At 44.8% G+C, this 24104-nt stretch overlaps 1 protein-coding gene across 1 annotated transcript in view; it reads right to left on the bottom strand.

Moving 5' to 3' along the window:
- The window catches only part of KCNJ3 (potassium inwardly rectifying channel subfamily J member 3), a 59121-nt gene that overhangs the window by 31150 nt on the left and 3867 nt on the right, over window positions 1–24104 (bottom strand). The window contains exon 2 of the mRNA XM_049810966.1: window positions 21431–21647. Coding sequence (XP_049666923.1) covers window positions 21431–21647 — 217 coding nt within the window. The remainder of the gene's footprint in view (window positions 1–21430; window positions 21648–24104) is intronic.

Raw genomic sequence — 24104 nt, 5'->3', positions numbered from 1 at the left:
TAAATAAGCCATAGATGTGAGGAAGTATTTCAGCCATGATAATCAGATCCAAACCGAATTCCCAAACTCCCCAATAAATGCTGACCTTTGTTAATAAACTACAAAAGCAGTTTAATACCTTTGTGATAAACCATCCCGGAGTGGCATGGGGGCTGCCTGCGTTGCAGGCAGCAGGGATGCTCCCTCCTCCCTGCAGCTGCTGCTGGATAGCACTACCAGTGAACGCTGCTCCTGTGATACCACCACGGACCTCAAACAAGCAGATAGGAAATAGTAAAGGCAAGTCATAACTCTTCCAATGGCTCTATTTAGCAGGAAAAATCAGATCAGGTACCTAACAGCACATCAGTTACCCGATTACTGTATTTATCGATGTTTTTGAACGCAGCAGCAGTTATGGTATGATGATCAAAGACCCCTCCGAAGCCCCTACAATCATGCATCACCTTGGCAATGGCTTGGCACATTGCATATTTATCTCTCAAAAATCAATATATTGCATAAAGCCCTTTAATAAATAACTGGCCAGCAGCAATGTGCGCCATCACCCAAGCAGGGCACACAAAGGTGCCACGTTATATTTTCTTTAAGTAAGCAATCAAAAACAAGAAATCCTATCAAAAAGCATCTACACTGTGGACACTGAATATCAAACAACAAGCAAGGCTCTTCCTAACTTTCACTAAGAAATTAATTGTTAGATATCAGACAATTTTTTTTAAGAAAATTGAAACTTTCTGGAACTTTAGAGGTGAATTCTGTGAGCTCCTAAACATCTTTCCACAGAAATATATTGGAAATTGTGCTTCATGATATGAAATGCCTTTCAGTATTTAGGGATCCTCAGGCAATTTAGAAACTCTTTAGCAAGTCATACGTGACAGGAGATTGAAATCAGGTCAGATTAAGGAAAAAATTCTTTTAGCAATGTTAATTCTACCTCTTTTGCTGCATTTCTGCTCCTTGCCTACCAAAAGAGCCGTCTGTACCAGCCAGGAACATGCAGCTGTGTACCATGAATGTATAATCCACAAGATGCAAATATTTTTTTGTCTACCAACTTGCCAAAATATATTTTCCTCCAAGCAAAGACCAAGCATGAAAAATTCCAGTCTTAGAAGTTAATTGACTGGAAAGTTATAAATAACTGGAAGCAGAGAATTACAGCTAAAGTACACTTCTGACCCTATCAGGGAGGCAGGCAATCAGTGAGGACGCAGATCTCCCAACAAGAATAGAAGTTCCTAACCTTGATTCAGAAAATGAGAATTTACTGAAATAAGGGGGGGGGGGGGGGGGGGGGGGCGGGGCAGAGAAAGTACTTTTTGGCATTTGGCGTGACTGTCCTCTGAAAGTCAGGGCTGGCAGCCTGGTGTGCAGCGCTCCCTTCCCCGCAGCCAAGCCATACCCCAGCACTCTCAGGTCCATGGCAGGTGGGGGGGGAAGGTCTGACACCGGTGAGAACCAGTACCCCGCCAGCCCTCCTCCCTGGGTGCTTTCGGTCACACCCAGCTGCCCCCCCCCCCCCCCCCCCATGGCAGCCTGGCCCCCCAGCACAGCTGCCAGAGGCACCCAGACACCCTGCCCCAATGCCTTGCTCTTGGTGACCATCTCCTACCACCCTTCACATCAACTTACCCAGGTTCAGTCTGAAATAGCCAGGGTTCATACACCATTACTCAAACCAGAAGGGTTGAGTTTGCTATGCAGTGAGTTTTATGATTTATTCATCTACTGCACAAGTAATATGTTGAAGACCTATACAGAGTTAATAAGTAAGAAAAAAGAGACAATGAACCTGTAATAAATAATGCAACTGGAGGAGGCAGCTGTTCCCAGGATCCCCAGCATCTTCTACCGATGCCGTGATGACATGCACAGATCAAAAAGTTCTTTGCACCTCCATGAATCCAGCCTACCTTAACTCTTTTACTCACTGTCAGGTGAGATGCCAGCAGCAGGTTAGATCAAAAGTGCTCAGTTCTGCAGCCACTGCGGATACCTATACAGGCAAGTTTTCTCAGTACCTCCTTTCTTTCTAGTGTAGCTGGAAATTTCGTACAAACAGAACAGAAAAGGATGGAGAATTGTGGGCACAATATCAGATGCCTGTTTTTCACCTTCCTTTCAAGGCCAACTTTGAGCAACCTGGTCTAGTGGAAGGTGTCCCTGCCCATGGCAGGGGGGGTGGAACTAAATGGTCTTTAAGGTCCCTTCCAACCCAAACCATTTTTTTAGGATTCTATGATCCTATGATTCTCTTCAACTTTTTTTTAATAAACTTTTTCTGCAGCCATAGTTTGCCATTTAACAATAATGCATTAACGTTTGAAGCAAGCCGCATTTGCTAATGGGTTTATTTTTGACTTCAAGATTAATTCAGTATAACAAGCCAAGATAATAATCTTTATTGGATGCTTCCAATACCAATCAGTCTTAAATAACTTAGTCAAACCATGTCTCCATAACGTAGGATGGCCCCTGCATGCAGAGAGACAGCAGGCAGGCTGGAGCTGGGCTCCGTCACATCAGCCCCTGGAGCATCGTGCCCACAAGGATGCAGGGATGCAGCCGGCGGTCCAGCCGGCAGGTTGCACCATCCCAGGGGGGCACACAGGCTGTCCTCCTCACCGCTTGCTTCTCTAGCTGCTCTCTCCAACCCCCCCAAAGCACCACAAACGGGGAGGGAAGGGAGGCAGGAGGAACAGCCCCCCGCAAGGGAGGGTGTTACAGCCTGCCATGAGCTGCCTCCCAGCCTGCGCCCCGCAAGCACAGTGCCTGCTGACCACTCTCCTCGCCCCAAACCCAGCCGGCAGATGCTCTCCCCCCTGCGCTGGAAAAGCTTCAGGGCTGTTTTCAGCGCAAGCACAGTTTTCTGCTCCGTAAAATCCAGGAGCTCCTGATTAACATTTTGGATGACTCTCCCCAGCACTCTCCTGAAACATCCCAGCATCTTAGCCACGACAGGCTTCTTCCCCTTCCTCCTGCCAAACAATTTTATCATAATCTAGTTAGTTAAAAGTAGCACTTAGTGAAGGTTTGATTTTGTTAACACACGCAGCTAAAACAGCTGTCCTCTTTAGCTTAAATCTCGCCTTGGCTCACCAAAAAAAAGCAGACACATAACTAGTCTTTAAACAGAAAGTACAACTATTTTACGTGCGAGCCCTGCAGCTAGTACAAAGCAGCAGCAGTGGGCTGCAAATTATCCCTCCATCTGCGGGCAAAAGAACAAACCCTTGCTGAGGTTCTCCCTTCGTAGATGAACCCCCAGGTTTTGTGACCCAGTTACGGATTGCTGGGAGGAGTCGGAGGCTGGAGTTATTTGCTCAGGTAGGATTGCTTTGCTTGATTTGCTTTGGGATATAACTGATGCTCAGCTGTAAGGGTCTGCCCTGCCACGGCACAGAAAGCCCCTCGCTCAGGCCAGTGCAGCCTGCTCCCCGCACGCTCCCCAAAGAGTCCCTCGTGTTTCAAAACTTCCAAAAGTCAAAAGAAACAAAGAAGTTAATGACAAGGAAGAAGTCGGGATTACATGCCAATGAAGTCTTTTTCAAAAACATACATCAAGCATTGCTGCTCAGTGATTACCATAATTGCACTGCGAAAGCTATTTCAGCCATTTGGAAATGCAATATTGGGGTTCAACCAGTTTTCCACCTCAGGGAACGGCTGCAGTTTGCTTTCACTACCTGCCAGCCTTCCGAGGGCTCCCCGTGCTGCTCCCCATGCAAGCAAGCCTTCGCAGAGAAGGTTTGGGGAAGAAGGTGAGAACTATGGTCACTCAAAATAACCCCATTTAGCGCACCACCGAGAGGTGCTGGGGGCATGGCATCCCGCCACGCCCGGATGCTCCCATTTTCCGCAGAACCGGGGCACCGCTTCTTCTTTTAGTGTGACTCTAAGATTTCATCTAAACACACTTTTTGCTTGGTGATTATGAGTTTTGGCTTGACAAGCAATCTCCACACCGACGACAAATCCAGCACGCAGTTTTCGGATGGGGAGAGCTTTGCCATAACTAGTATTTGTAGTTGTAAGCAGAAAAAGCCCTGGGCATACAACTGCCGAGGTGGGCTCTCCAACACTGCCTTCCCCAAGCAGCACGTGTCCCAGCCGCATTTCAGCCCACCTCAACAGCCCAGTAAATCACGTTAAATAACGTTAATCACGTTAGAGCAAGCAAACCCGAGATAAGCTCTTTAGAAAAAAACAAGTGTCCTTCAGCACTCTGAATGCAGAAATTATATTAGAAGGGCCCTCGTCTCTGGCTTGCAGAATGCTGATGGGAGAGGTTTCTGGGATATTTAACGTGCTTTTTTCTTGGATTGTAATTCATGAACCCTCAGGTGAGGGAGTGTGTGAGGAACCACCTGGGAGGGAGCGGCTGGGAGCCGAATTATTTAGTAAAAAGTCACAATTGTGCAGTACTCTAAATAAAGAATAGTGAGCATAAATGTATCCAGGACAAGTAACAGGTATCCATGGAGAAGACAGCTGGGCATGTCTTCCAGGTTTTAAGCATACAGAACATCTGCCAGAGGCAGGTACCCTGCTGAATATTATTTAAACAATAGATAAATAAATAATACTTAAGAGGTATCAATTGGCTGCTGACAAAAAATACTGACAATGTCATTAATAATTTAATGAGGGTAACCATCCAGGGAAAGTCTGCATTGCCAGTTGATACAATATGTTAACTAAGGAGAGGAAAGAAGTTGCTACATAAAATTAATGGCTAAGACTTCAATACAATAGAGAAAATAGTCTCTTCACAGCAGAGCAGCCCCAGCCCCCCCCAGCACCATGGGGACCAGCGACACCATCTCAGCCTGGGAGAGAGACATCGACCACTGCCACAAAAGTGTTTTCTCAGCAGACCTTCCAAGGAAAGCCTGCTCCCTCCTGATTACACAAGTGTGATGGAGTGCAGGAAAAAAACACTTCTGCCCCCCACCCAGCTATGCAAAAATCAAGAACAACGTATATTAAACTGTAAAACAAAAGAAAAAAAAAAAAGCTGTAAAACAAAAGTAAACACATTTCTGCCCCACACCCAGCTATGTAAAAATCAAGAACACCACATATGAAACTGTAAAAGGAAAGACCATGTGGGTATTTATAAATGTAAAGAACGTAATGCTTACTAAGCTTTCAGTATTACCAAGGGGCTCTACTTTCAGTCAAGCACAATTCTCCACGTAGGTAGGACTGCAAATACCCTTGCCACAGAACGTGGCAGCTTGCATCACCTACTCCGATTCACCACTTCTTCCAGGTCTGAAGGAAAAAATACATTTAATGACACTTCGAGCTCTGACCTAAACCCTGAGCAACCCCAGGGCCGACATGATGCACAGCTGCCATGAGCCATCTCACTGGGCTTGGGGATTTCCCTTTCGGAACATCGAGTGAGCTGCATGCCCCCAAACTGAAGATATTTCCTTTTTTTCCCCACCAAGGTTTGGAGAGAAACAGAGAAAAACGTGCACCGCTCACTGCGATGAGGACACTGACAGGTCTTGTCTTGCTGCCAAAGCTGATGGCTTTAAAAAAAGAAAGCGGGTACGTCTTCTTTTATGTACTTGGACTCAGATGCCAAAGCCAAGAGGACAGGGAATGTTCAGGCTTGTTTCCACAAGGCATTGCTTTAGGAAAGGAGTCTTTGTGTGGGTCCTGGTGCAGAACCATGGGTGGGATGTGAGGACCAGCACCTAACAGACTCGGCCAGTACGAGGGGTTACACAAGGACAAGGACCCCCATCACCAGCTGCCACAGCCACACCAAACCATCGGAAACACATGGGCACGGGAGATCGAGCCTGATCCCCACACAGGTCAGGCAGAGATAATTATGGCATTAATGCTAATGGACATAACAGACCCTGCCTCCCCGGAGAGGTGGGATAGTGGCCCTAAAAGCGGGCTTGGGATTTCGGACAGCTGTTCTCCAAACAGAAAACACACCAGGAGATCTGTTCTGGAGTCTTTTTTTTCACACAAAGCAAGCAAACAAACAAAAAATGCAATAATAGACCATAACTCCAGGTAACTCCAACTGTTACACATCAAAGGGCAGGTATGTGATGCGGGACACAAAAACATTAGAATAGGTTTAATAATGAAGTTCACTAAAGACAGTACTTCTAATGAGTATCTAAAACTATGAGTAAATAATTCACAGCTATATTAAAATATTCAGCAGCGTGCAGAAAGTGACCTTGCTCCTCGTCCCAAACATCCACCTTATTATGTTCTCCTAATCCCACTGAGTTACATTTTCCTCTTCTTTTTGATAAACACACTCTTGTAAATATGAGCCCACTATAAATGGTAATATGCCTCCATCTGACCACACATCCTAAACCTTGATGGGCGTTCAGGACCACCCTGAGTCCCTGCTCTGCCCCCGAGCATCAGCAGCAATAAACTGCCCCAAGTGCCAGCAGCAGCAATCACCCTGCCCAGACAGACCCAGCTCTGCAATGGGGTGAAGAACAAGACAACTACACACCTACTTTACATTTGGGCTAAGCAAAGCAGACCAGAACAGACTGCTTTTTGACAGGCTTTTACTGGCTTGCAGTCAAAAAGCACAGAATAAGCACTGGGAAACAGTGCAAAATGTTAGGACCAGTCCAATGTGCCAGCTGGGCAGACAAATTGCAAATGGTTTCAAACCAGTTGCCTAAAGGTGCACTATTAAAACAGAAAAGTGCATTTGCTATTTCAATGAACAACAATTTAGTCATTTGCTATAAAACATCATTCTTAGATTTAGGGTTTTTTATTATTTCTATTTCACATAAAGGCAGAAAAATGAATATTCTACAATTTGACTAACACATTTGTCTTTTAATCACTGCATTTACATTAAGTTCATTTTTTGAGCCCAACCTAAATTTGCCCTTGTTCCCCAGCCTTCTGCAGATTTCAGGATGAAAAACCTCAGCAAATTGTGATACAGATTATGCCCACCACCCCAGGAACATTTAAGATGATTTTAAAAAGAGCAAAACACACATGGAAAACCTCCCCCCACTGCTCCAAGCAGTGTCTGGCCGCCTTTCTGCTCAAGGAGCCTTGGCACTGCAAGAGACATGGGGCAAGAATTGCAGAAGGAGCTGTGGACGCGCCCCGAAGAACCCCTGCCTCAGTGGATGCACGTCTGGGGAAGCGTGCTCTAATGCTGCTCTCCATCCCAGGAAGCCGTCCACTGGTGCAAGTATACGATGCATATGCTCTGCCCTGCACACTGCATGAGGAAAATTCATGGCAGTGTCTCTCTGCAACTCTATTTCCATGCCATAAGCGTATTTTCAGAATAGGAAGGGTTTGCTGTTCTTCCTCTCCTGTAGGACACTTTAGTTTACATATAAACAAAGAGGGTATGGGTGCTCGCATTCACAGGATGCAGAAAAAATTTATTAACATCAGGTTCTTAAAACTAGGACATTAGTGTGACAAGGTAAAATGTTTCCTTTGCTTGACTCGCTGTGTGGAGCTGGTATCTCAGACAACACAGAACTGGGGAAGAAGTTAGCACACTACTGCCCATTCAGTATTAAGTTAAAAAGACAGTATTTGGTGTTTGAAAACCATGCGTAGCAGAAGATGGATGCTCTGGGATACATCTAAAGGGGTACCAAACCAGCAGATGTATAAATACCAACCACAAACACAACCAATCTCTCTTCTTGGAGAAGGTACTTAATGGTGAAGAACAACATTGTGCATTAAAGCAGAAAAAACACACACTGTGTTCGGGACAACGGCACTCCCCATCAGGCAGATGCTGCAGCATGCTGCTCATGCCAAACCTTCCCCACAAGGCTTGGCTTTTGCAGGTCCTGGGGACTAGAAGGAAACCTCCCTCCTTGTCCAACCGGGCTTTGGTAATTTTACAACTGACTCAGTAAGACTGTTAAATATAAAAAAAAATAATTGTAATCTCAATCTCAACCTAGAAGACAGAATTTTTGTGACAAACACAAAGTACTTGTTTTCTGAGATGGCGCAGTGATCAGGAAACACTCGGTGGCTCATTATTTTTTTCTTTTCCAGCTAAGTATCTCAAAGACATATTTTTAATTCTGTGAGCCCCGTGACCTGTGGCCTTGATTTCCAACACTGAAATAGTTTCCAAATTGAATTCCAACATCCATACAGGACGTGTAGGATGCAGATTTCATCTCTCACTTGCAGGTCCTGTCTTCCTTCCCAAAGAGAAGCACGTTCTTTTTCTAACAGGGCAGTTCTAGGGACTCATTTCAGCTCTGATGATAGAGACAAATGGGCAATGGGACATCCATCTGGTCTGTGGTCTCACCCAGGGGATGCCCCAGCCTCCTCGCTAGGACTGTCCCAGCAAAGGCATCGTAGGATTCAGGAGGACCCGAACCCCACCGTCCTCCCAGGCAGCTCCCCAGCAGCTACAAAACCAGGGAAACACCAGGCTATACAGACTGAGTTTTCAGGAGCAATGAAGACAAGCAAGTCCATGATTAATAAAATGCAGCCTAACAAGAAACAGAGTCAGCAGACAATTCTTTATCTTAACTAAGTTTAATGGGTTTAATTTAATTTAATTGTTTGCCTTCTCAAACGGTCCTGCCAGCCGTCCCTCCCCTCCTCCCTCATCCCAGAGGACTCTTCCCTCCATCCTTCCCACTGGGAAGGTCACAGCCCTGCAGGGCAAAACCCATGTCCCCTTTTTGCTGCACTTCATTTAGGAGCCCAAGTTGGGAGAAGCTTAGGCTGAGTTTAAAAAGGGTGAAATACAGCTACTTATTTCTTTTTTTTTTTCCCAGCATGAAACAAATTCTAGATAATGGCCATGTATTTTTCCATCAAATAACCTCTCTCTATCTAAAGCAGAAATTAAGATACATATACAGAATATATCATTGAATGCTTTATGCAAAGTACATTATCAATATGCTTGGAGACATGTCTTTTTTAACAATCTGCTACACAATTGTCTTCTATTGGTACCACAAATCTTTTTTCTACTTAGTCCTGGAAGCTAAATTCTCACTGGTGTGCAAACGAGTTATGTTAAAGCCTTTGCTGATGTCTTAAGACTTTATCTGATGCCTTCCCAACCATACTAAGACATGCCACCTACAGTGAAAATATGAATATCTGGGTGGTCCTTCAGAAAAAAGTGATAACTTCAGGTATCTCAGGGCACTTCTTCCCTGCATCAAAGGCATGGCCTGACTTTGACTGTCGGTGCCGTTATGAGAAATGTCCGGTTTGCCTGGGTGCAAAGGGCACCCAGATAAACGGCAGTCCCTGTCCTAGCAAACAGAAACATCACCCACCTGTGGCATAGTGCATGTGCGGACAGGACCGGCATGTGTGCAACATTTGAAACAGTGGGGGAAAAACCCTCCTTTTTTCTCTTTCCTGACACTTTTGTTAGTATAGTTTCAATATCAAGGTTTCACTATGAGAAAAAACTTAAAACAGAATGCGTTTTCAGGGACTTGGCTGCAGCAATGGACAATAAGAAAGAAAATGCATTTCTGTACCTAATGAAAGAAACAGATCTTCACAAGAGCCTTCTACCATGGTGGTTAACCAGGAGATCTTTAACAGTACAAGTTTCCTCTGCTCTCCAGATTTCAACTTACATTCTTGACATAAATAAAAGCAGCATCTTTTTGGTGAGAGGCCGTATAGATCTGCTCCTCCACCTCCACATACTCTTTGCTCCCATGGCACACACACGCACACACACACACACACTCACGCCAGCAGCTAAAAGCCTGCCATGAGGACATGGCATCCCTTTGCACCCTGCCAACACCAAATACACTAAATACACTATATGCTATGGACCACAGCTTTGTACATCAGCCAGAGGAGGTGTCCACCTCCTCTACACCTCTAAAGGACTGAATTTACTATGCTTATATACTTATACATATGTTACTTATATATACTTAAATAGTATATTTATTATACTACATTATCACCCTATGATCTGGCCCAGTATCAAGCAACAAAATTGACCTGCTAAGCATAAAGAAGCAGCAAGAGACTCTCTTAAAAGAGTTGAAACTCATCCTAGTGCCTCCATGCCATCAACAGCCTTGGGAGGGGCTGTGAAATATTGTCACTTTAATAATTTCAATATAGAATAAAATACCTATAAAATTTTTAACAAGTTTAAAATTTTTAACAGATTTAAAATACAAATTTAAAAAGCCCACATAAGTGATTATGCAAAAGTTAAAAGGAATGGAAAGTCTTTGTTAATAACCAAAGAAGATAGAGAATGAGCACTTATTTTCTTCTTGGGAACACATGGAAATCTTTGACGCTTCAGATGTATCCTGGAATCTCCTAAAGGGTTGTTTTGAAGTTTTTAATTAGTATTAAAGTGAAATTTGCACTATTACTCTTCCTGGCAACAATTCATAGTGAACCCCACAAGAAATCACATAAATGTAGGAAATGTTGGAAGGTCAGGCTCCCTCCTTCCTCCTTCCCACCATCATGTACCCCTGAAAACTGCTACCTGATTGATAAAAGTGCTTGTTGGCTGAGAAAATCCCAAGGAAACTCCGTGCAATGCAGACACACAAACCCTTCCATGATATCCCTGGGAAGATCATTCCTCATCATTGTAAAAGTGCAGAATTTAGGAAAATCCTACTAATAATACAATAGTATAGCTGTATGCCAAGGGGCTGGGGGACTGACACACAGTATGGCCTCACCGGCTCCATGCCCTTCTGAATTAGGACAGTTTACTTAAAATTTGTGTGTATATACTATGACAATCAGAAGGATGTAAATTGTAAGCTGCAGTAGCTATGCTTGCAAAGATTACAGCAAATCATGAGCTTTGATCTATAGGGGAAAAAAATGCATCTGAACAGAAAAGGTAGGAAATAGTTCATCTGATTGCTGTCACTTTACAGCCACTCCTGAGGCAGCCCCTTGCTCCTAAGGATAGTTCTAAGAGCCCACTGTATAGTAGGATAACAACAGTTTTGTGCTTATTTATGTGAATGGCTTAGGATTTCATTACTAGGTCTAGCTAGGGAGTACTCGGTAACAAGCACGCCGTGTCTTCATAGCTGAATTCTCAGGCAAAAGAGTAAAAACCTTTGGGTTTGTAACAAACAAGATTTAATAGCAAGAAAAGCCATCTGAAGACCGAAGGATGCTGATGGTCTGCAATGACTCTCCAGAATTTCCAAGTAATGAAAAGGTGCAAGGGATTTTTTTAACTCTGAAAATAAGAACACTTCTGATTATGTGAAAGAAAGGAACATGGCAAAGTACAAACTGCTCTAACCCCTTGTTTTGCATCAATGCAATACTAATTAATCCCGGTTTACAAACTGAAGTCAAGCTAGAAGGGCTTCACCGAGCTGGCTACCAGCTGCAAGCCTTTCCCAGAAACTATCAGTATTTCCAGCTTTGCTTTTCACCCCTTGATATGATGAAATCTGTTTGCTGATTTGCCACCCCATCGCTCAGAAGCGGACGGTGCGCAACGCACCCACCGCCATTCATTTGCACAGAGCAGCACAGCAGCATGCAGATCCAGAGGCCAGGCAAGGGACGGGTAATTACACGCCACCAGGCTAACTTCAAATCATGGGAAAACACCGCACAAAGTAATCAAACAGTTTTCATCAGCTAGGAGATAGCAAGGTTGCAAGCAAGGGCGAAAATGGGTTTGTCAGAGCAAATCAGGTCAAATGAACTTAGTTTCCTTCTAAGGCAGAGGAACAGGGCTGCTGAGTAGAACACTAGACTGCCTGCAACAATACAGTTTTTAAAATTTATTTTACAATAATATCAACAAACTAGAGGGAAAAAATGAGAAAGATGCAATATATGAGGAAATGGTTGAAAAGTGCAGCTCTTGGAAGTAGGAATACATTTGCTCCACCAACAGAAAATGGAAGATTTTCCATTTATTTCCCATTAAATCCCACTGAAGGTGACAGCCTTGCTGGAAGCCCCAGCCTGGTCTCCAGGGTGGTCCCTGCTGCAGCACTGCCACTCAGAAATGAACCCCTCTGTCCTTTATACTGACCACCCCTGGAATGTCGGGGGGGTTCAGGACCAAAGGGGCCCAGTCCCCCCAACCCCTCAGGCAGCCCCATTCGGGGGTTAACACCACGGACCCTCGGGCACAGGTATTTCCCGCTGCTGCTCCTGACACTGGTCAGATGTGCTTGTTCTGCGCAAATGCAGCAACAGGAACTGGCAACTTGGCCCAACTGGATTTAAATTAGATCAGTATTAGCAAGTGACACTCTTGCGGTCTTCATTTGGGCAGGATTAAAGGATAATAAAGTCATTTAACGTAAATGACAGAAACTTCTGAGACAGCTGTCTCCTCCTTGGTGACCACCACCCGCACTCGGCCCAGGAGGAGCTGCTCGTCTCAGGACAAAACTGCTTGGTACTGAACAGAGATTTGGGGACGACACCAAGCAGAGCTACCATGGAAAGAGCCATTACAGAAAATATGGACACGGCAAAACCAGTCCTTCCAGTTGCATCAGCAATTAAAATGTTTCCTGAATTAAGATCAAATTAGCCATGCTCAGATGAGTTTTTTCATTCTTTGCTCAAACTATTTTGGAGGAACCTTCTTATTTAGGATATGCCGTGCGCCACTTCCAGATCTGGGCAAATAAAATGTCCCTCAGATTGATGGGGGCTCAAATTCAGATCCTGGCACAACCCATACATGCACGTGAGTTAAACAGGTCTTTAAGTGCAGATCCACAACAGCATCCTTGCAACTCCAATACCAGGGCTATTGTAGCCAAAGCTTTCTTCTATCCAGGAATACCGAAAATCACTAAATCATTTATACAACCCAGTAGGAGAGGCAGTGATGGTAAAAGGACAAGAATAAAATGAAGACCTCCATTTTATGCTTAACTGAAAAAAAACCAGGCTAGAAACAGCACAATTTGAGCACTGTAGAGTTTTCTTATTCGTTCATGAATTTCTCAGAGAGGAGCAATTCGGGTCTATATTTAGCAAGCAGCATCTCCACGTCCCTGCCTGCTGGTGGGTTTACAGGAGTGAAGTATTCCCTGCCCAGCACTGAAGCATGAGGAAGCAAACACCCCGCGCAGCCACATCGCATTTGCTCCCTGAAAAATTCAAGGCCTTCACCTCCCACACGTTTCCGACCAGCACTCAGGCAACAGCTCCGATCTTCCAGGGCTCGACGTGTGCTAACACTGTCCTCCAGCCCCACTGGGGAGATCCTGCCCCTCCGGCACTCCTGTAACCAAACCCCCATGGCTCCAGCTGCAGAAGGGATATAGCTCACACGCTCGCGGGGAAACAGCTATTCGTAGTTTTTCTTCTTAGATACGTTCACTTTCCTGGAGGCATGGAGCAGATTTATATCAGAGATCAAGTTTTAGTGCTCCTGAGTTTTCTGGATGATTGCACATGTCACTCCCCCAGAGATGACTATCTCATGCTTAGCCCTCCAATACTTATTCATGGAAAAAATTGAACTAGATGTATAGACTGATGGTACAAGGTCCGCCTGTGCTAGCACGCACAGCACAAGATCAGCACAAGAAGGCTCGTTCAAGGAGCCTGTATTGTGTTTGATTAAGCGTGAACAAGTATTTTTTGCAAAGACATGACTTCTGATGAATCACCAGTTATTCAGATTATATATGGTAAAAGGAAAGCTCCTGCAGAGCTCCAGATTAAAACCACTACCGTTTTTCTCTTCTATATCTCCAAAGAGATCTAAGGAATAAAAAAAAAAAAAAAAAAAGAAGAAAGAGCCACACAGGCTTTATGCACTGAAATTCAGTACTTCGGGGAATTGCTGCCTTACGCAGGAGGGGGGATGCATTATCTAAAATACAACGGCTGCAAGTTACGTAAGGGATGCAGTTACCAAAACTGTTCTCTCCCAGTTGTGCCTCCTTAGAACCAGCACACAAACCCATACACTTTTGCTGCATTTTCCCAGAACCTCACATCTTTTCATTAGCATTAAAAAAAAAATATTTTTTCCCTTTTTTAGTCCAGCTGAGCCCTTTGGCTGTGCTGCACCTGAGCAGCAGCTGCAGGAGGGGCAGAGGGAAGCTGGGCGATGGAGGTCCCAACTTCAGCACATCCTTGCTTTGACAGTGATAAACGTGTTTGCCTGCATGACCAACAAATATTGTTTTTTCCACTAACAGATTTTGTATAGTGGTAGCACTGGAAAAAGATTTGCTGAGCTGCTAAAACTACAACATTTTAAATGGCTATTTTATCATGTTTAGGTTATGCTCAGAAAAAGAAAAAAAGGCACTTTTGTTATGTAGAACTGCTGAATTGTTCTTTTCCTGTCGCCTTCCCATCTAACACGCCTTACTGATGTCGTAGTACTAAAATAGTGGTGGAGTTTCCCTCCTTAGAGGTATTCAAAGGCTGACTGGACATGGCCCTGGGCAACCAGGTCTAGGTGCCCCTGCCTGAGCCATGGGGTTGGACCAGATGACCTCCAGAGGTCCCTTCCAACCTCAACTATTTGTGATTCTGTGATATTCTGCAGACAAGTGGTTCGAAGACATGATTTCTAAGCAAATTTAGCCATCGAGTTATCCCTGATGAAAGCTGGCTGGGGCTCCCCAAGACCCCGGTCCCCTCCCACCGATGCAGAAGGTGAGGACTCCCCTCATCCTTTGCCAAAGACCACGATGAACAGGTCCATGACACACGTGCAGGTCCATACTCCACCAAAACCCAAGCTACTGACAGGTTCGTGCCATCCTCACCCAGACAGGCAAACCCAGAGTGAACAAGGACCCGTCCATGGTGGAGCAACGCCGGCATGCACGATGCTGTGCAAGAGTCTGCTCTGGACCTTGAGCTCCTCGCTCTACCTCTCCATCCAAATTTCTGCCCTGTCAATACAATGAGATTGATGATACCTTATGAACACCAAGACCTGGTCACAAAAACCAGTGTAAGACAGTGGAGAAGAACAGTGAGAGGATGAACAAGGTATAATTTATGATAGCATATGACTGCATCAAGTGATGCAATGTTTTGATTCTGGTAAGCTCTTCCATTAACTCCAGAGTATTTTCCCTCTCCTCTGTCCTCTGCCCACAACACTTTGCCCACATCTGCACAAAAACACCCAAATCTGAATGGTAAAATAAAAACAGAATAATTTTTTATGCTCCACCTTTAAAGCTGCTAAATTTGTATTGGGTTTTCTTTAAAGCTAACCCACTTTGAGAATAACGCATAGGAAAAATATTTTTAAATGTCCCTAGAAATTATCTGAGTCACATTAGCTTTCAGATCTGTATTACAGTTCTTTGTTTGCTCAAGTTGCTTTGGTTCTGAAATCATTCCCATGTATCTGTTTCCGAGAAAAACCTTCCTGTGGAGACGCAGTTTCATAATTCAAGCTATTCATGTTTTTAAAAGTAAAACTAGTGGAATATGCCTTTGATTCCATCTCTACTTATTTAATTAAAAGGCCTGGCAGGCTGTTTGATTTCTTTAATCAGAAAATGATGTTAAAAGGTTTCCAAAATAACATTTAATGAGTTTTGAAAGGGGATGCATATACCATCCCTGCCAGGTTTCTGTATGTTTCAGGTTCTTATTAACTGTTCATTTTTTTAGCAATTTCAGCAGCTTATCAGTAAGTCGCAGGATACTACAGCAATTGTAAAAGGCTATGTACTCCTAAATGCATGCAGAGGCTAAGCCCCAGCGTAAGAGTCAAAACTTGTTCTCCCCATGAACATTACCGGGAAGGTTTGCTGACAACAGAGCTTAAAATTCTCCACCACAATAGTGTGAAATCAGGACAATAGGTTTTGAAAATAAACACTTTGAGTGTCCTTCAAAATTATATGTTATCATAATAATGGAGGGGTTTAATATATATCAAAAATAATCCTAAATGATTAGCAATTACCCTTATGAATCACAACCATCTTCGGATTCTGAAAAGCCGTTTGAACATCTCAGCTGTGGAACTCTCCCGTCACTGACTAACACTCCAAAAAATGGAAATAAACCAAGCCCCAGAGCCAGCACTGAGCATCCTCCATCATTCCCAGGGAAAGCTCCTGGGGTCTGGCTTTGGGATGACCAAGCACTCCCCATGCGTGAATTTTAGTCTGCGGGTCATGCAGGAGGTAGAGAGGAGAGTCAGGAGCCACCTGCAGTCATCTAAAGCATCCGTGGCCGTGGCCCCTCCCGTGACCATCTAAGAAAAAAAAAAAATCTGTCTGCTGAGGTATTCTGCTTCTATTTCCTAAAAGAATGGGCTGGAAAGGGACACCCCTGCTCTGGGAAGGGGAGCCAGGCTCTGCTGAGCTCAGCCCTGCTGCTCCCCCCTGGAAGGGTCAGAAGACCCCGGCTTCCTTCCCTCTAGAGATACACTAGATCTGCCTCCCGCTTTCCACATGGTATTATCTAAAAAAACTAAAAGCTGTAATTAAGGAAGGCAAGGAAAGCATAAAGAAATGTTTATATTTCCAGAAATTAAAATTTCAGTGACGAGGCAGTAAATTAACTTAATCAAGTTGGGAGGCATCTATGAAAAATCATTTTTATATGATTTAATGAGAGAAGGCATCGGAAATGGTGATTTTAATCAGCCAAGTGGGATTTATAAGCAAGAAGATCCTGCTTCAACAACTCATTAGACTTCTCCAAAAAAGCTGTACTCTCCCTCCAGACAGTCAAAACAAGATTTATTGTATATATTTACTAATTCTCTAAATCCCTTGGTAACATTGCATATCACAAGTCAACTGATTAAAGGAGAAAACAAAGTCAAAGAAAAAAAAAAGTCTTCATAAGCATCTGCTAAAGAAAACCAAGAGGCTCTAAGTCCCTATGAAAAGACAGAGCTGACTCAAATCAAATGCTATTAGGACTCCTAAATCCCTATTTATTATAAATACAAGGGCTACATTAGAAATACTCAATACCTTTTAATACTTTTTATAATTTGTAAGACACGTGCACCCTGGCCTGCACCAGACGGCAATACTGGAGGGCTAGAACAGGAGTAACATGGGAAATGGCAAAGTAAATGGGATCCTTCAGATGACTTACCCTTAAATTGTGCTGTCCTGGCGTAACCTAACTGACATGATATGCCTCCCTATGGCACCATACGATCACACGTCAATGAAGAAATGCGACAATAATGCTAAATATATTTTGAAATCATGATTTATAGAATAGTTCAAGGTTGAAGCATTTCAAAACATGTGAAAGAGCGCTGAATCCACCCCACTGATCCTTCCAGTGACTTTAATTCTCTCTTACATTTATATGTTGAGCCAGAAGCCTGCATTTATTTTTCACATTTCTGCCCCCTTCAGTTCCAGACTAAAGGCTGCTTCTGTCATGTCAGTACAAACAGAAGAAAAAAAGTGCTAAGAGTATTCCCGGAAATAAATATTTTTGTTAGTTATTATTATTCTCTTGCTGTCTAATTCTTGATGTTGCGGCAGGCAGATCTCCACTGGATGCAAGAGATGCGCGTGAGTAACTCGGTTCTTTACAAGGGATGTTGTAGATCTCAGTGCAGTTTCACAGCACTTTTCACACAGACACAGAAAATAATTTACTTGGAAAACAAACTAGGAGTGTAGGCTGAAAGCACTAGCTCCCCCTTTAAACTCTGCAAGTTGAAGAACTTTGATGAATATCAAAGCCTTCTCTGTTAAATATGCTACAAAATACCATTAGCAAAGAGGCAGGGTAGGACACTCACGCAGGGGCTGCTCCGCTGCGGTACGCTGTACGGACCTGGCAGTGGGGAGCAAACCGTGCAATTTCTCTACGCTCCATTTCTGGGGCGGGTAAGAAAACAATTTATCTCCGTGGTATTGATGCTCTTCAAGTCAATTTTACAAAAAAAGAAAAAAAGACAGCAGCTTTAGAAAATAGGCTGTATTATAAGGTTGCTTAATGACTACGTGCAGAAGCCACGTTACTTTACCAGATCCTCTGAACTGGTTGTCAAGTCAGGAGATACAGCACAGAAGCCAAGCAGCGCATATAGCGCTGGGGGAAAGTTTATCCTGAAACTGCTGCTCTGCGCAGTACACATTTCCCCACTTGGGAATGAAGACATCCGAGTGAAATTAACTGTTTTCATAGGAAAACATTAGAGCCAATTTTAAACTCAGAAAAGAGTTCCCAGGTGGGGTTTCCCAGAAGATGCCCTAATGGAGAACGCTGCCTTGGTCTGCAGCAGCACAGGGATACAGCCATCATGACATCAGCACGGGAAGGAGCACACATCGCTACCCAACTTCTGTTTGGCTTTTGGACCTCTTGCCTTTGGAAAGAAACCAAATGCCAAGACTGCATCAAATTAATCCATTTTCATTGCGTTCTAGCATTGAAATATAGTCTTCTGAGTTTTGAAATCCAATTCAATTTCAGAATTTTTTTTAATTAATGATATAAAACTATGATGATGATTTTTTTTTCATGCAGTAATTGATAGGAGGGTAAGGGATAACCACTACAAAGGCAGCTTTCTAGGCTGAAAGGTAAAAAGTTCTTCACTCTGCAGTAAACCTCTATTTTACCCCTGGGATGCAAGAGAAACCCATCCTATGAACAGGGTTGAAAAAGAGACTTGCTCTCTGGAGGCTGCTGTCCTACCTGCGCAGGTTTCACTCGTAATTAAATTAAATACCACTCCCAGTAGGACTACCAGAACATTGTGATTGTACTTTGGAACTCAAATATAAGGCAACACAGCCGAGGTTTAAGACAGCAGCCATCAGAAGGGACTTCTGTACCAAGTGGGAAGCTGGAAGGGCTGAAAGGCAGGCAGGAGCACACCTGAAGTATTGGCTGGGCTGATGCCGGCAGCACCAGTCATCCCATATATAACTCAACCTTCCCCTCCGCTCAGCCTTGGCTCTGACCTCTGCCTGGTCCTTCTGGGCTCAACCGGACCAGACACAAAAAAGAAACCCTAAACCCCTCTCCCATTCGGTTCAGATCAGTCCCCACTTCAAACACTTGCAGCTGTAACTTCGGCTCGTTTGCAAATCAACCACAGTTTATTTAATCTTCCTCCAACCTACTTCCTGCAGGCTACATATTCATCATCCACAGGACTCTCCTGAACCACACGCAGATCAATCGGGCTTGCTCAGCCCCTGTGAGACCCACCGGCACCACCACTGCTCTCCCTCTGGCCACACGTAATCGAAATTAATTGGAAAAGCCTTTTCAAATATATGACCTACTCGCTGATCTTCTGAGACAAAAAAAAAAGCAAACAAAAACCAAGCATCGTTTTTACACCTAACCAAAAATAGCACCCTGGTTTCCAAACAACTGGAAGTTATTTCTGTTCTTTCCACGCCAGCAGACATTTCAGACTTGTATTGCACTTCTGACATCATGTACACACTAGAGCAAGGGCAGGTAACTGTCCTACACTGAGGAGGAAGAAAGCACAGACTAAGTCTCTTATCAGCTTTATCTACAAAACAGCCAACAAAGCACGCTGCAAATTACTTTATAATATTTCTAATAATCCCCTTCAAATTATTGCTTCTGTTCTGGGATGGCTGTGGGCTGTTAGATGCAAACCATAAGTCAAGATAGCTTAGATGGAAGATTTCTACAACATATTCTTTCCACAAAGAGAAGAACCCTGTTTTGCATAACGCATACTATCCATGCTGAGGTTGATGTCTCCTGACCTTCAGCCAGCCCAGCTCCAGCAGTCACACTTCATAGTATCAGACGCAACTTCTCAGAAAACTACTCTTGAATTAAACCCATTTTTAACCTTAGTAGAGGTATTCAGGTACGTAACCCATACGAAACGTTCCCCATTTTTCTTGATATATAATGTACATTCATAAACATAAATTGCACATGTTTCTGTACACAGGTTACTGCCTGTTCCCAGAGCAAGACTTCTGGCTTGCCAAAAGTGGTTTGGCTTTAAGGTGAATGACAGGGGAGGTGGAAACTCCAATAAAGAATCTGCTGGGAGAGCACCAGGATAGAGAGATGGGTCCTGACTTTCTGCAAGTTTTAAACCTACTAAGTGTCCACCTCTCCTGATAAAAAAGGGCATCCTTTAGATGAGATTGCCCCTTCCCTCACGTCTGTTCTTGTCTTCCTTACCTGAGCCAGGCTTAGCAAAAGCTACCTGCTGGAAACCATCAGTGAGAACACTGCAGCTTATAATAAAGCCCCAGTGCTTGCGCCAAAGGCAGTGCCATGAAGCAAGGCTTTTTGCCTCCTCACTCCCACCTGCAGCACCTGCCTTTTTGTATTTACGTGCTCTCACCATCACTGATATATCTTTGTATGTACATGCTCTTGCCATTGCGGATATTGGTTCTCCTCCAGTCCAGCTGCCCTCCAGCTCTATACTCTCCTCTTCTCCATTTACTCACATTTTTAAAGATTTTTTTAACTTTAAAACCCTTTCATCCCTCCATGTTTTATCAAGATAGAGCACATTCAGCTCTATTTTACCCAATATTCATCTCATCTTACGAAACTAGGTCACAAAATCTGCAAGCTTATATGAGTTAGGCTTTATAGATCCAGAAAATACCTCTTCTTTTTTTTGTTCTGGTCATAATTTCTAAGTCTGAAATATTTACAAAAATAAACTCAGAAGTATACAAACACACCACTTTGTTTTAAAATTCTATTGAGCTATTTACAAAATTCCTTTTTTTCAGTCATTTCTGTTTGAAAACAGTTTTGCTAGGGAGAAAAAAAAACAACCTGGAGTTCTCTGGTCTGCATGTCAGCCCCGAAATCCTTACACGAGCCAACTATGCTAACAGCAGGGAGCTTTTCTTGAAATATCAGGGAGCTTTTCTTGAACAGCACGGATGATTCACCTCTGCTGCCCTGAGCCTCGCTGGGTACCCGGCTGAGTAACTAAAACACTGCAGCCCAAGGCTCTCGGGCACCAGCATACGGACCGAAAAAACGATCAAAGAAATTCTGAATATCCCCAATAAGCGTTCTCCCGCGGCAGGCAGCAGCGTGGGAAGCAAAGTGAGGTGCTCGCTGCCTGCGGGAGCATCTGCCCCCCAGCCCTGGCCAGAGCTGCAGCATCGCTGCCGGATGGGCAATGCCGTGGGGATCACAGCGTGCCTGACCCCGCCGCGGCATCCCCGCACAGCGAGGGAGGTTCCTGCCGCTTGTTGGGAGCACCGAAGTGCATCGCCTTGGTAACAGACACATTGCCAAAAATCCCTCAAACATTTTCACTTTGGGGGAAAATATGACACTGGCCATCTCGAAGCATTTGCAAAATGTGACCGTGTGGTTGGACTAAAGGGCAATCTGAAGCACCCAGTTTTTCAAAGGTGGATGGTAAGACCTGCAGGGTGACATCTGCTTTCACTGAGCATTTGCTTTCTCTACTCACCCGTTGTTTCCACGATGCCCTCCAGGATGACGACAATCTCAAACTGCTCGGTCTGCATGCTGCGCTGGGAGAGGTCGTAGAAGGGGCTCTTGGCGTCTATCACGTGGCAGATGGTGAGCGGGGACACGAGGAAAAGCTGGTCAGCCCCTGTGCTGAAGCCCACGTCCAGCTCCAGCTGATCGAGCGGGAGGAACTCGCCCTCCGGGGTCTGGCGGGACTGGACAGGCAGCGAGGGGAGAGGCAGAGACAGAGAGAGAGAGAGAGAGAGATCACCACTGGAGCAGCTATCACCGAGGTACCCTGACAGCATCCTGCATCCCTGCCAGCACTCTGCAGCACCCACCACACGAGGCAAACCCCGGTCCAGCCACACGGCCATGAAACGTGTGGGAGTCCAGCGCTGGCCGTGCAGAGCAAGGATGAATTATTTCTAACACACACCTTACTGCAATTGCAGCTCACTGACATAGGAACCCTGGAAAACCGACAGCCACCGACACGAACTATGGCTCTGCCACCGACCTGCAGCATCACCCACCAGAAGGAGAAGATGAAGCCAGCGCACATCCAGCCTGCCCTTCACCCAGCTTTGCACGCCAGCCCTTGTACAACCAGTGTGCCCAGACAGGGTCCCCTGCCTGGGGGCTCAGACAAGGGGACGTCTCCCCTTGAGATACCCCGAACCTCACCAAATCCATGCGGCAACACAGTGACCACAGGTGAGGGCTCACAGCCAGCTCCAGGGTCCCTCCCACAAGGGACTGTCCATGAACTCCTTGCAGAAAGTGGCAGCAATAAGATTAATTACCAGCTTTTCCCGTAAGAGTGGAGGCCTCAACGCTGACTAACTACAGCTAATGTCGGCCCCACATCAGCTGAGCACACAGTTCTCCAGGGAAGTTTTTGGATCACCACCCTTTTGACAAAAGAAGCCCGGCAAAGGGTATGCTGTTACCACTTTAGTTAGAGCTGCCTGCTAAGACATTATAAACAACAATTTAACAGCTACAGAACAAGTCCATAAAATCACACCTAGAGCTGAAACCTCAAATTCAGCGCTTCGGCTCGTGTGCCTGGCTGGAAGCTATCCTTTGCATCCCTAGTCCGTGAGGAGCACTGTAATCAGCACAGCCCTGCCCAAACGCTCCCTCTCCAGCTTCTATTTCTTCTCCCTGTGTTATGAATAGGCAGGAACAGAACATTATAGCCCTTCCTGGTCATTACTTTTTATTACAGAATTTTCCATTATTTGCTACTCAGATTTTGAAAAGAAGTTTGACAAACTGTTGTAGTCATCCTACAGAGCGAAAAGCCAACGTTAAATCACTACTTGAGATGCATTTCCATCATTCCCTATGTTTTGAGCTGTTGTAAAACTTCCCATACTGAGCAATACCACTAACTTGAAATGGGATTTTTTTTTTTAACAGGAGCGTGATTATGCTTGCAGGAAGAAGCATAATCTTTCCTCTAACTTCTCCTTTCTTTCCATTCTCCTCGTTATTCAGATCTGCCGCACTACATGTGTAACTGGGAGCGGCGGAGGGGGAGGATGCCCCGTTGGACAGGGACCAGAGCAGACATCACCTCTGGACTATCAGGGTCCCTATGAGTGACACCAGTGACTCCCAGAGAAACCCAGTCCCATGCCTTCCATAAAAAAGCCCTGCACTGGCAGCTGCGGGGGAGTGGGTAGGAGGATGCTGGGTGCTCCCGGGGTACAGGGCAGCCCCCAGCGAGTGCACGAGGGGTACAGCTACAGCCAAGCCCCCCGGGGTCAGAAGCAGTTGGGAGCCTAAAAGCAAAAGACAGCAGACAGAGCAAAACCGGATTATGTGCCTCGCTTAGGATTTGGTTTCTATTTTTAAAATTTTCCCTGAATGGTGGCTGGATTTGAAGGAGATCTAATCCCAAAAAAACAATTATGTGTTTCACTGGCCTGAAGTTCCGGCTAAGAGATGTGCTTTAATTTTTGTGTGTGAAAATTCAGATTTATCACACCTGCCTCTGCTACTCCATCCCAGCATACGCCACGCAGTTTCAGATAAAGCCATCAGAGCCAAGAAACATCTAGAGCACATCTGCATAAATATCCTGCCTGCGGGGTTTTGTTTGTTCTTTCTTCAGAAAGAAGTCTACTTTTCAATAAAAAGGCAAAAAACACAGGCAAAGCACCAAATAAGACCCGTAAGCAGGGCAAGGAGCAGCTCTAGGGAGGGAAACGCATCCATCAGCCATCCCACGCCCCTACAATATTGTTATAGCCACAGGGGAGGCGAAGGCTGGCTCATTTCTGGGCGACACTGTTGTGCTGGGGACACCGAGACCCATCCTCCCAGCTCGGCTTTGGGGCAGAGGAAAAGGGTGGCCCCGGGTCAGAGCCAACGAAATACAATTAGGAGTTGGCATGCACCAGGCCTCATTATGATCGCTACTGGTTTGGGGAAGTCGTCTCAAGGTCTGGCTGTAAAATCGTTGCAAGGTCTGCTCTCTAGCTGCTCTGTTTAGGTCTTCAGCTACCACCACGACTGTCCAAAATGTTTTGGCTTTATGTGGCACTTCTCCACGGATGCTTTCCAAGGAACACTCAGTGGTACCTGCCTCAAAATCTTACTCTGACCCAACCAGCCAACCCCCCTACCAATGCACAGGAGAGGATGAAGAAGAAGGGTGA

The sequence above is a fragment of the Accipiter gentilis genome, chromosome 1, assembly GCF_929443795.1.
Source record: "Accipiter gentilis chromosome 1, bAccGen1.1, whole genome shotgun sequence".
NCBI lineage: Eukaryota > Metazoa > Chordata > Aves > Accipitriformes > Accipitridae > Astur > Astur gentilis.
This window is presented reverse-complemented; position numbering and strand designations above follow the sequence as displayed.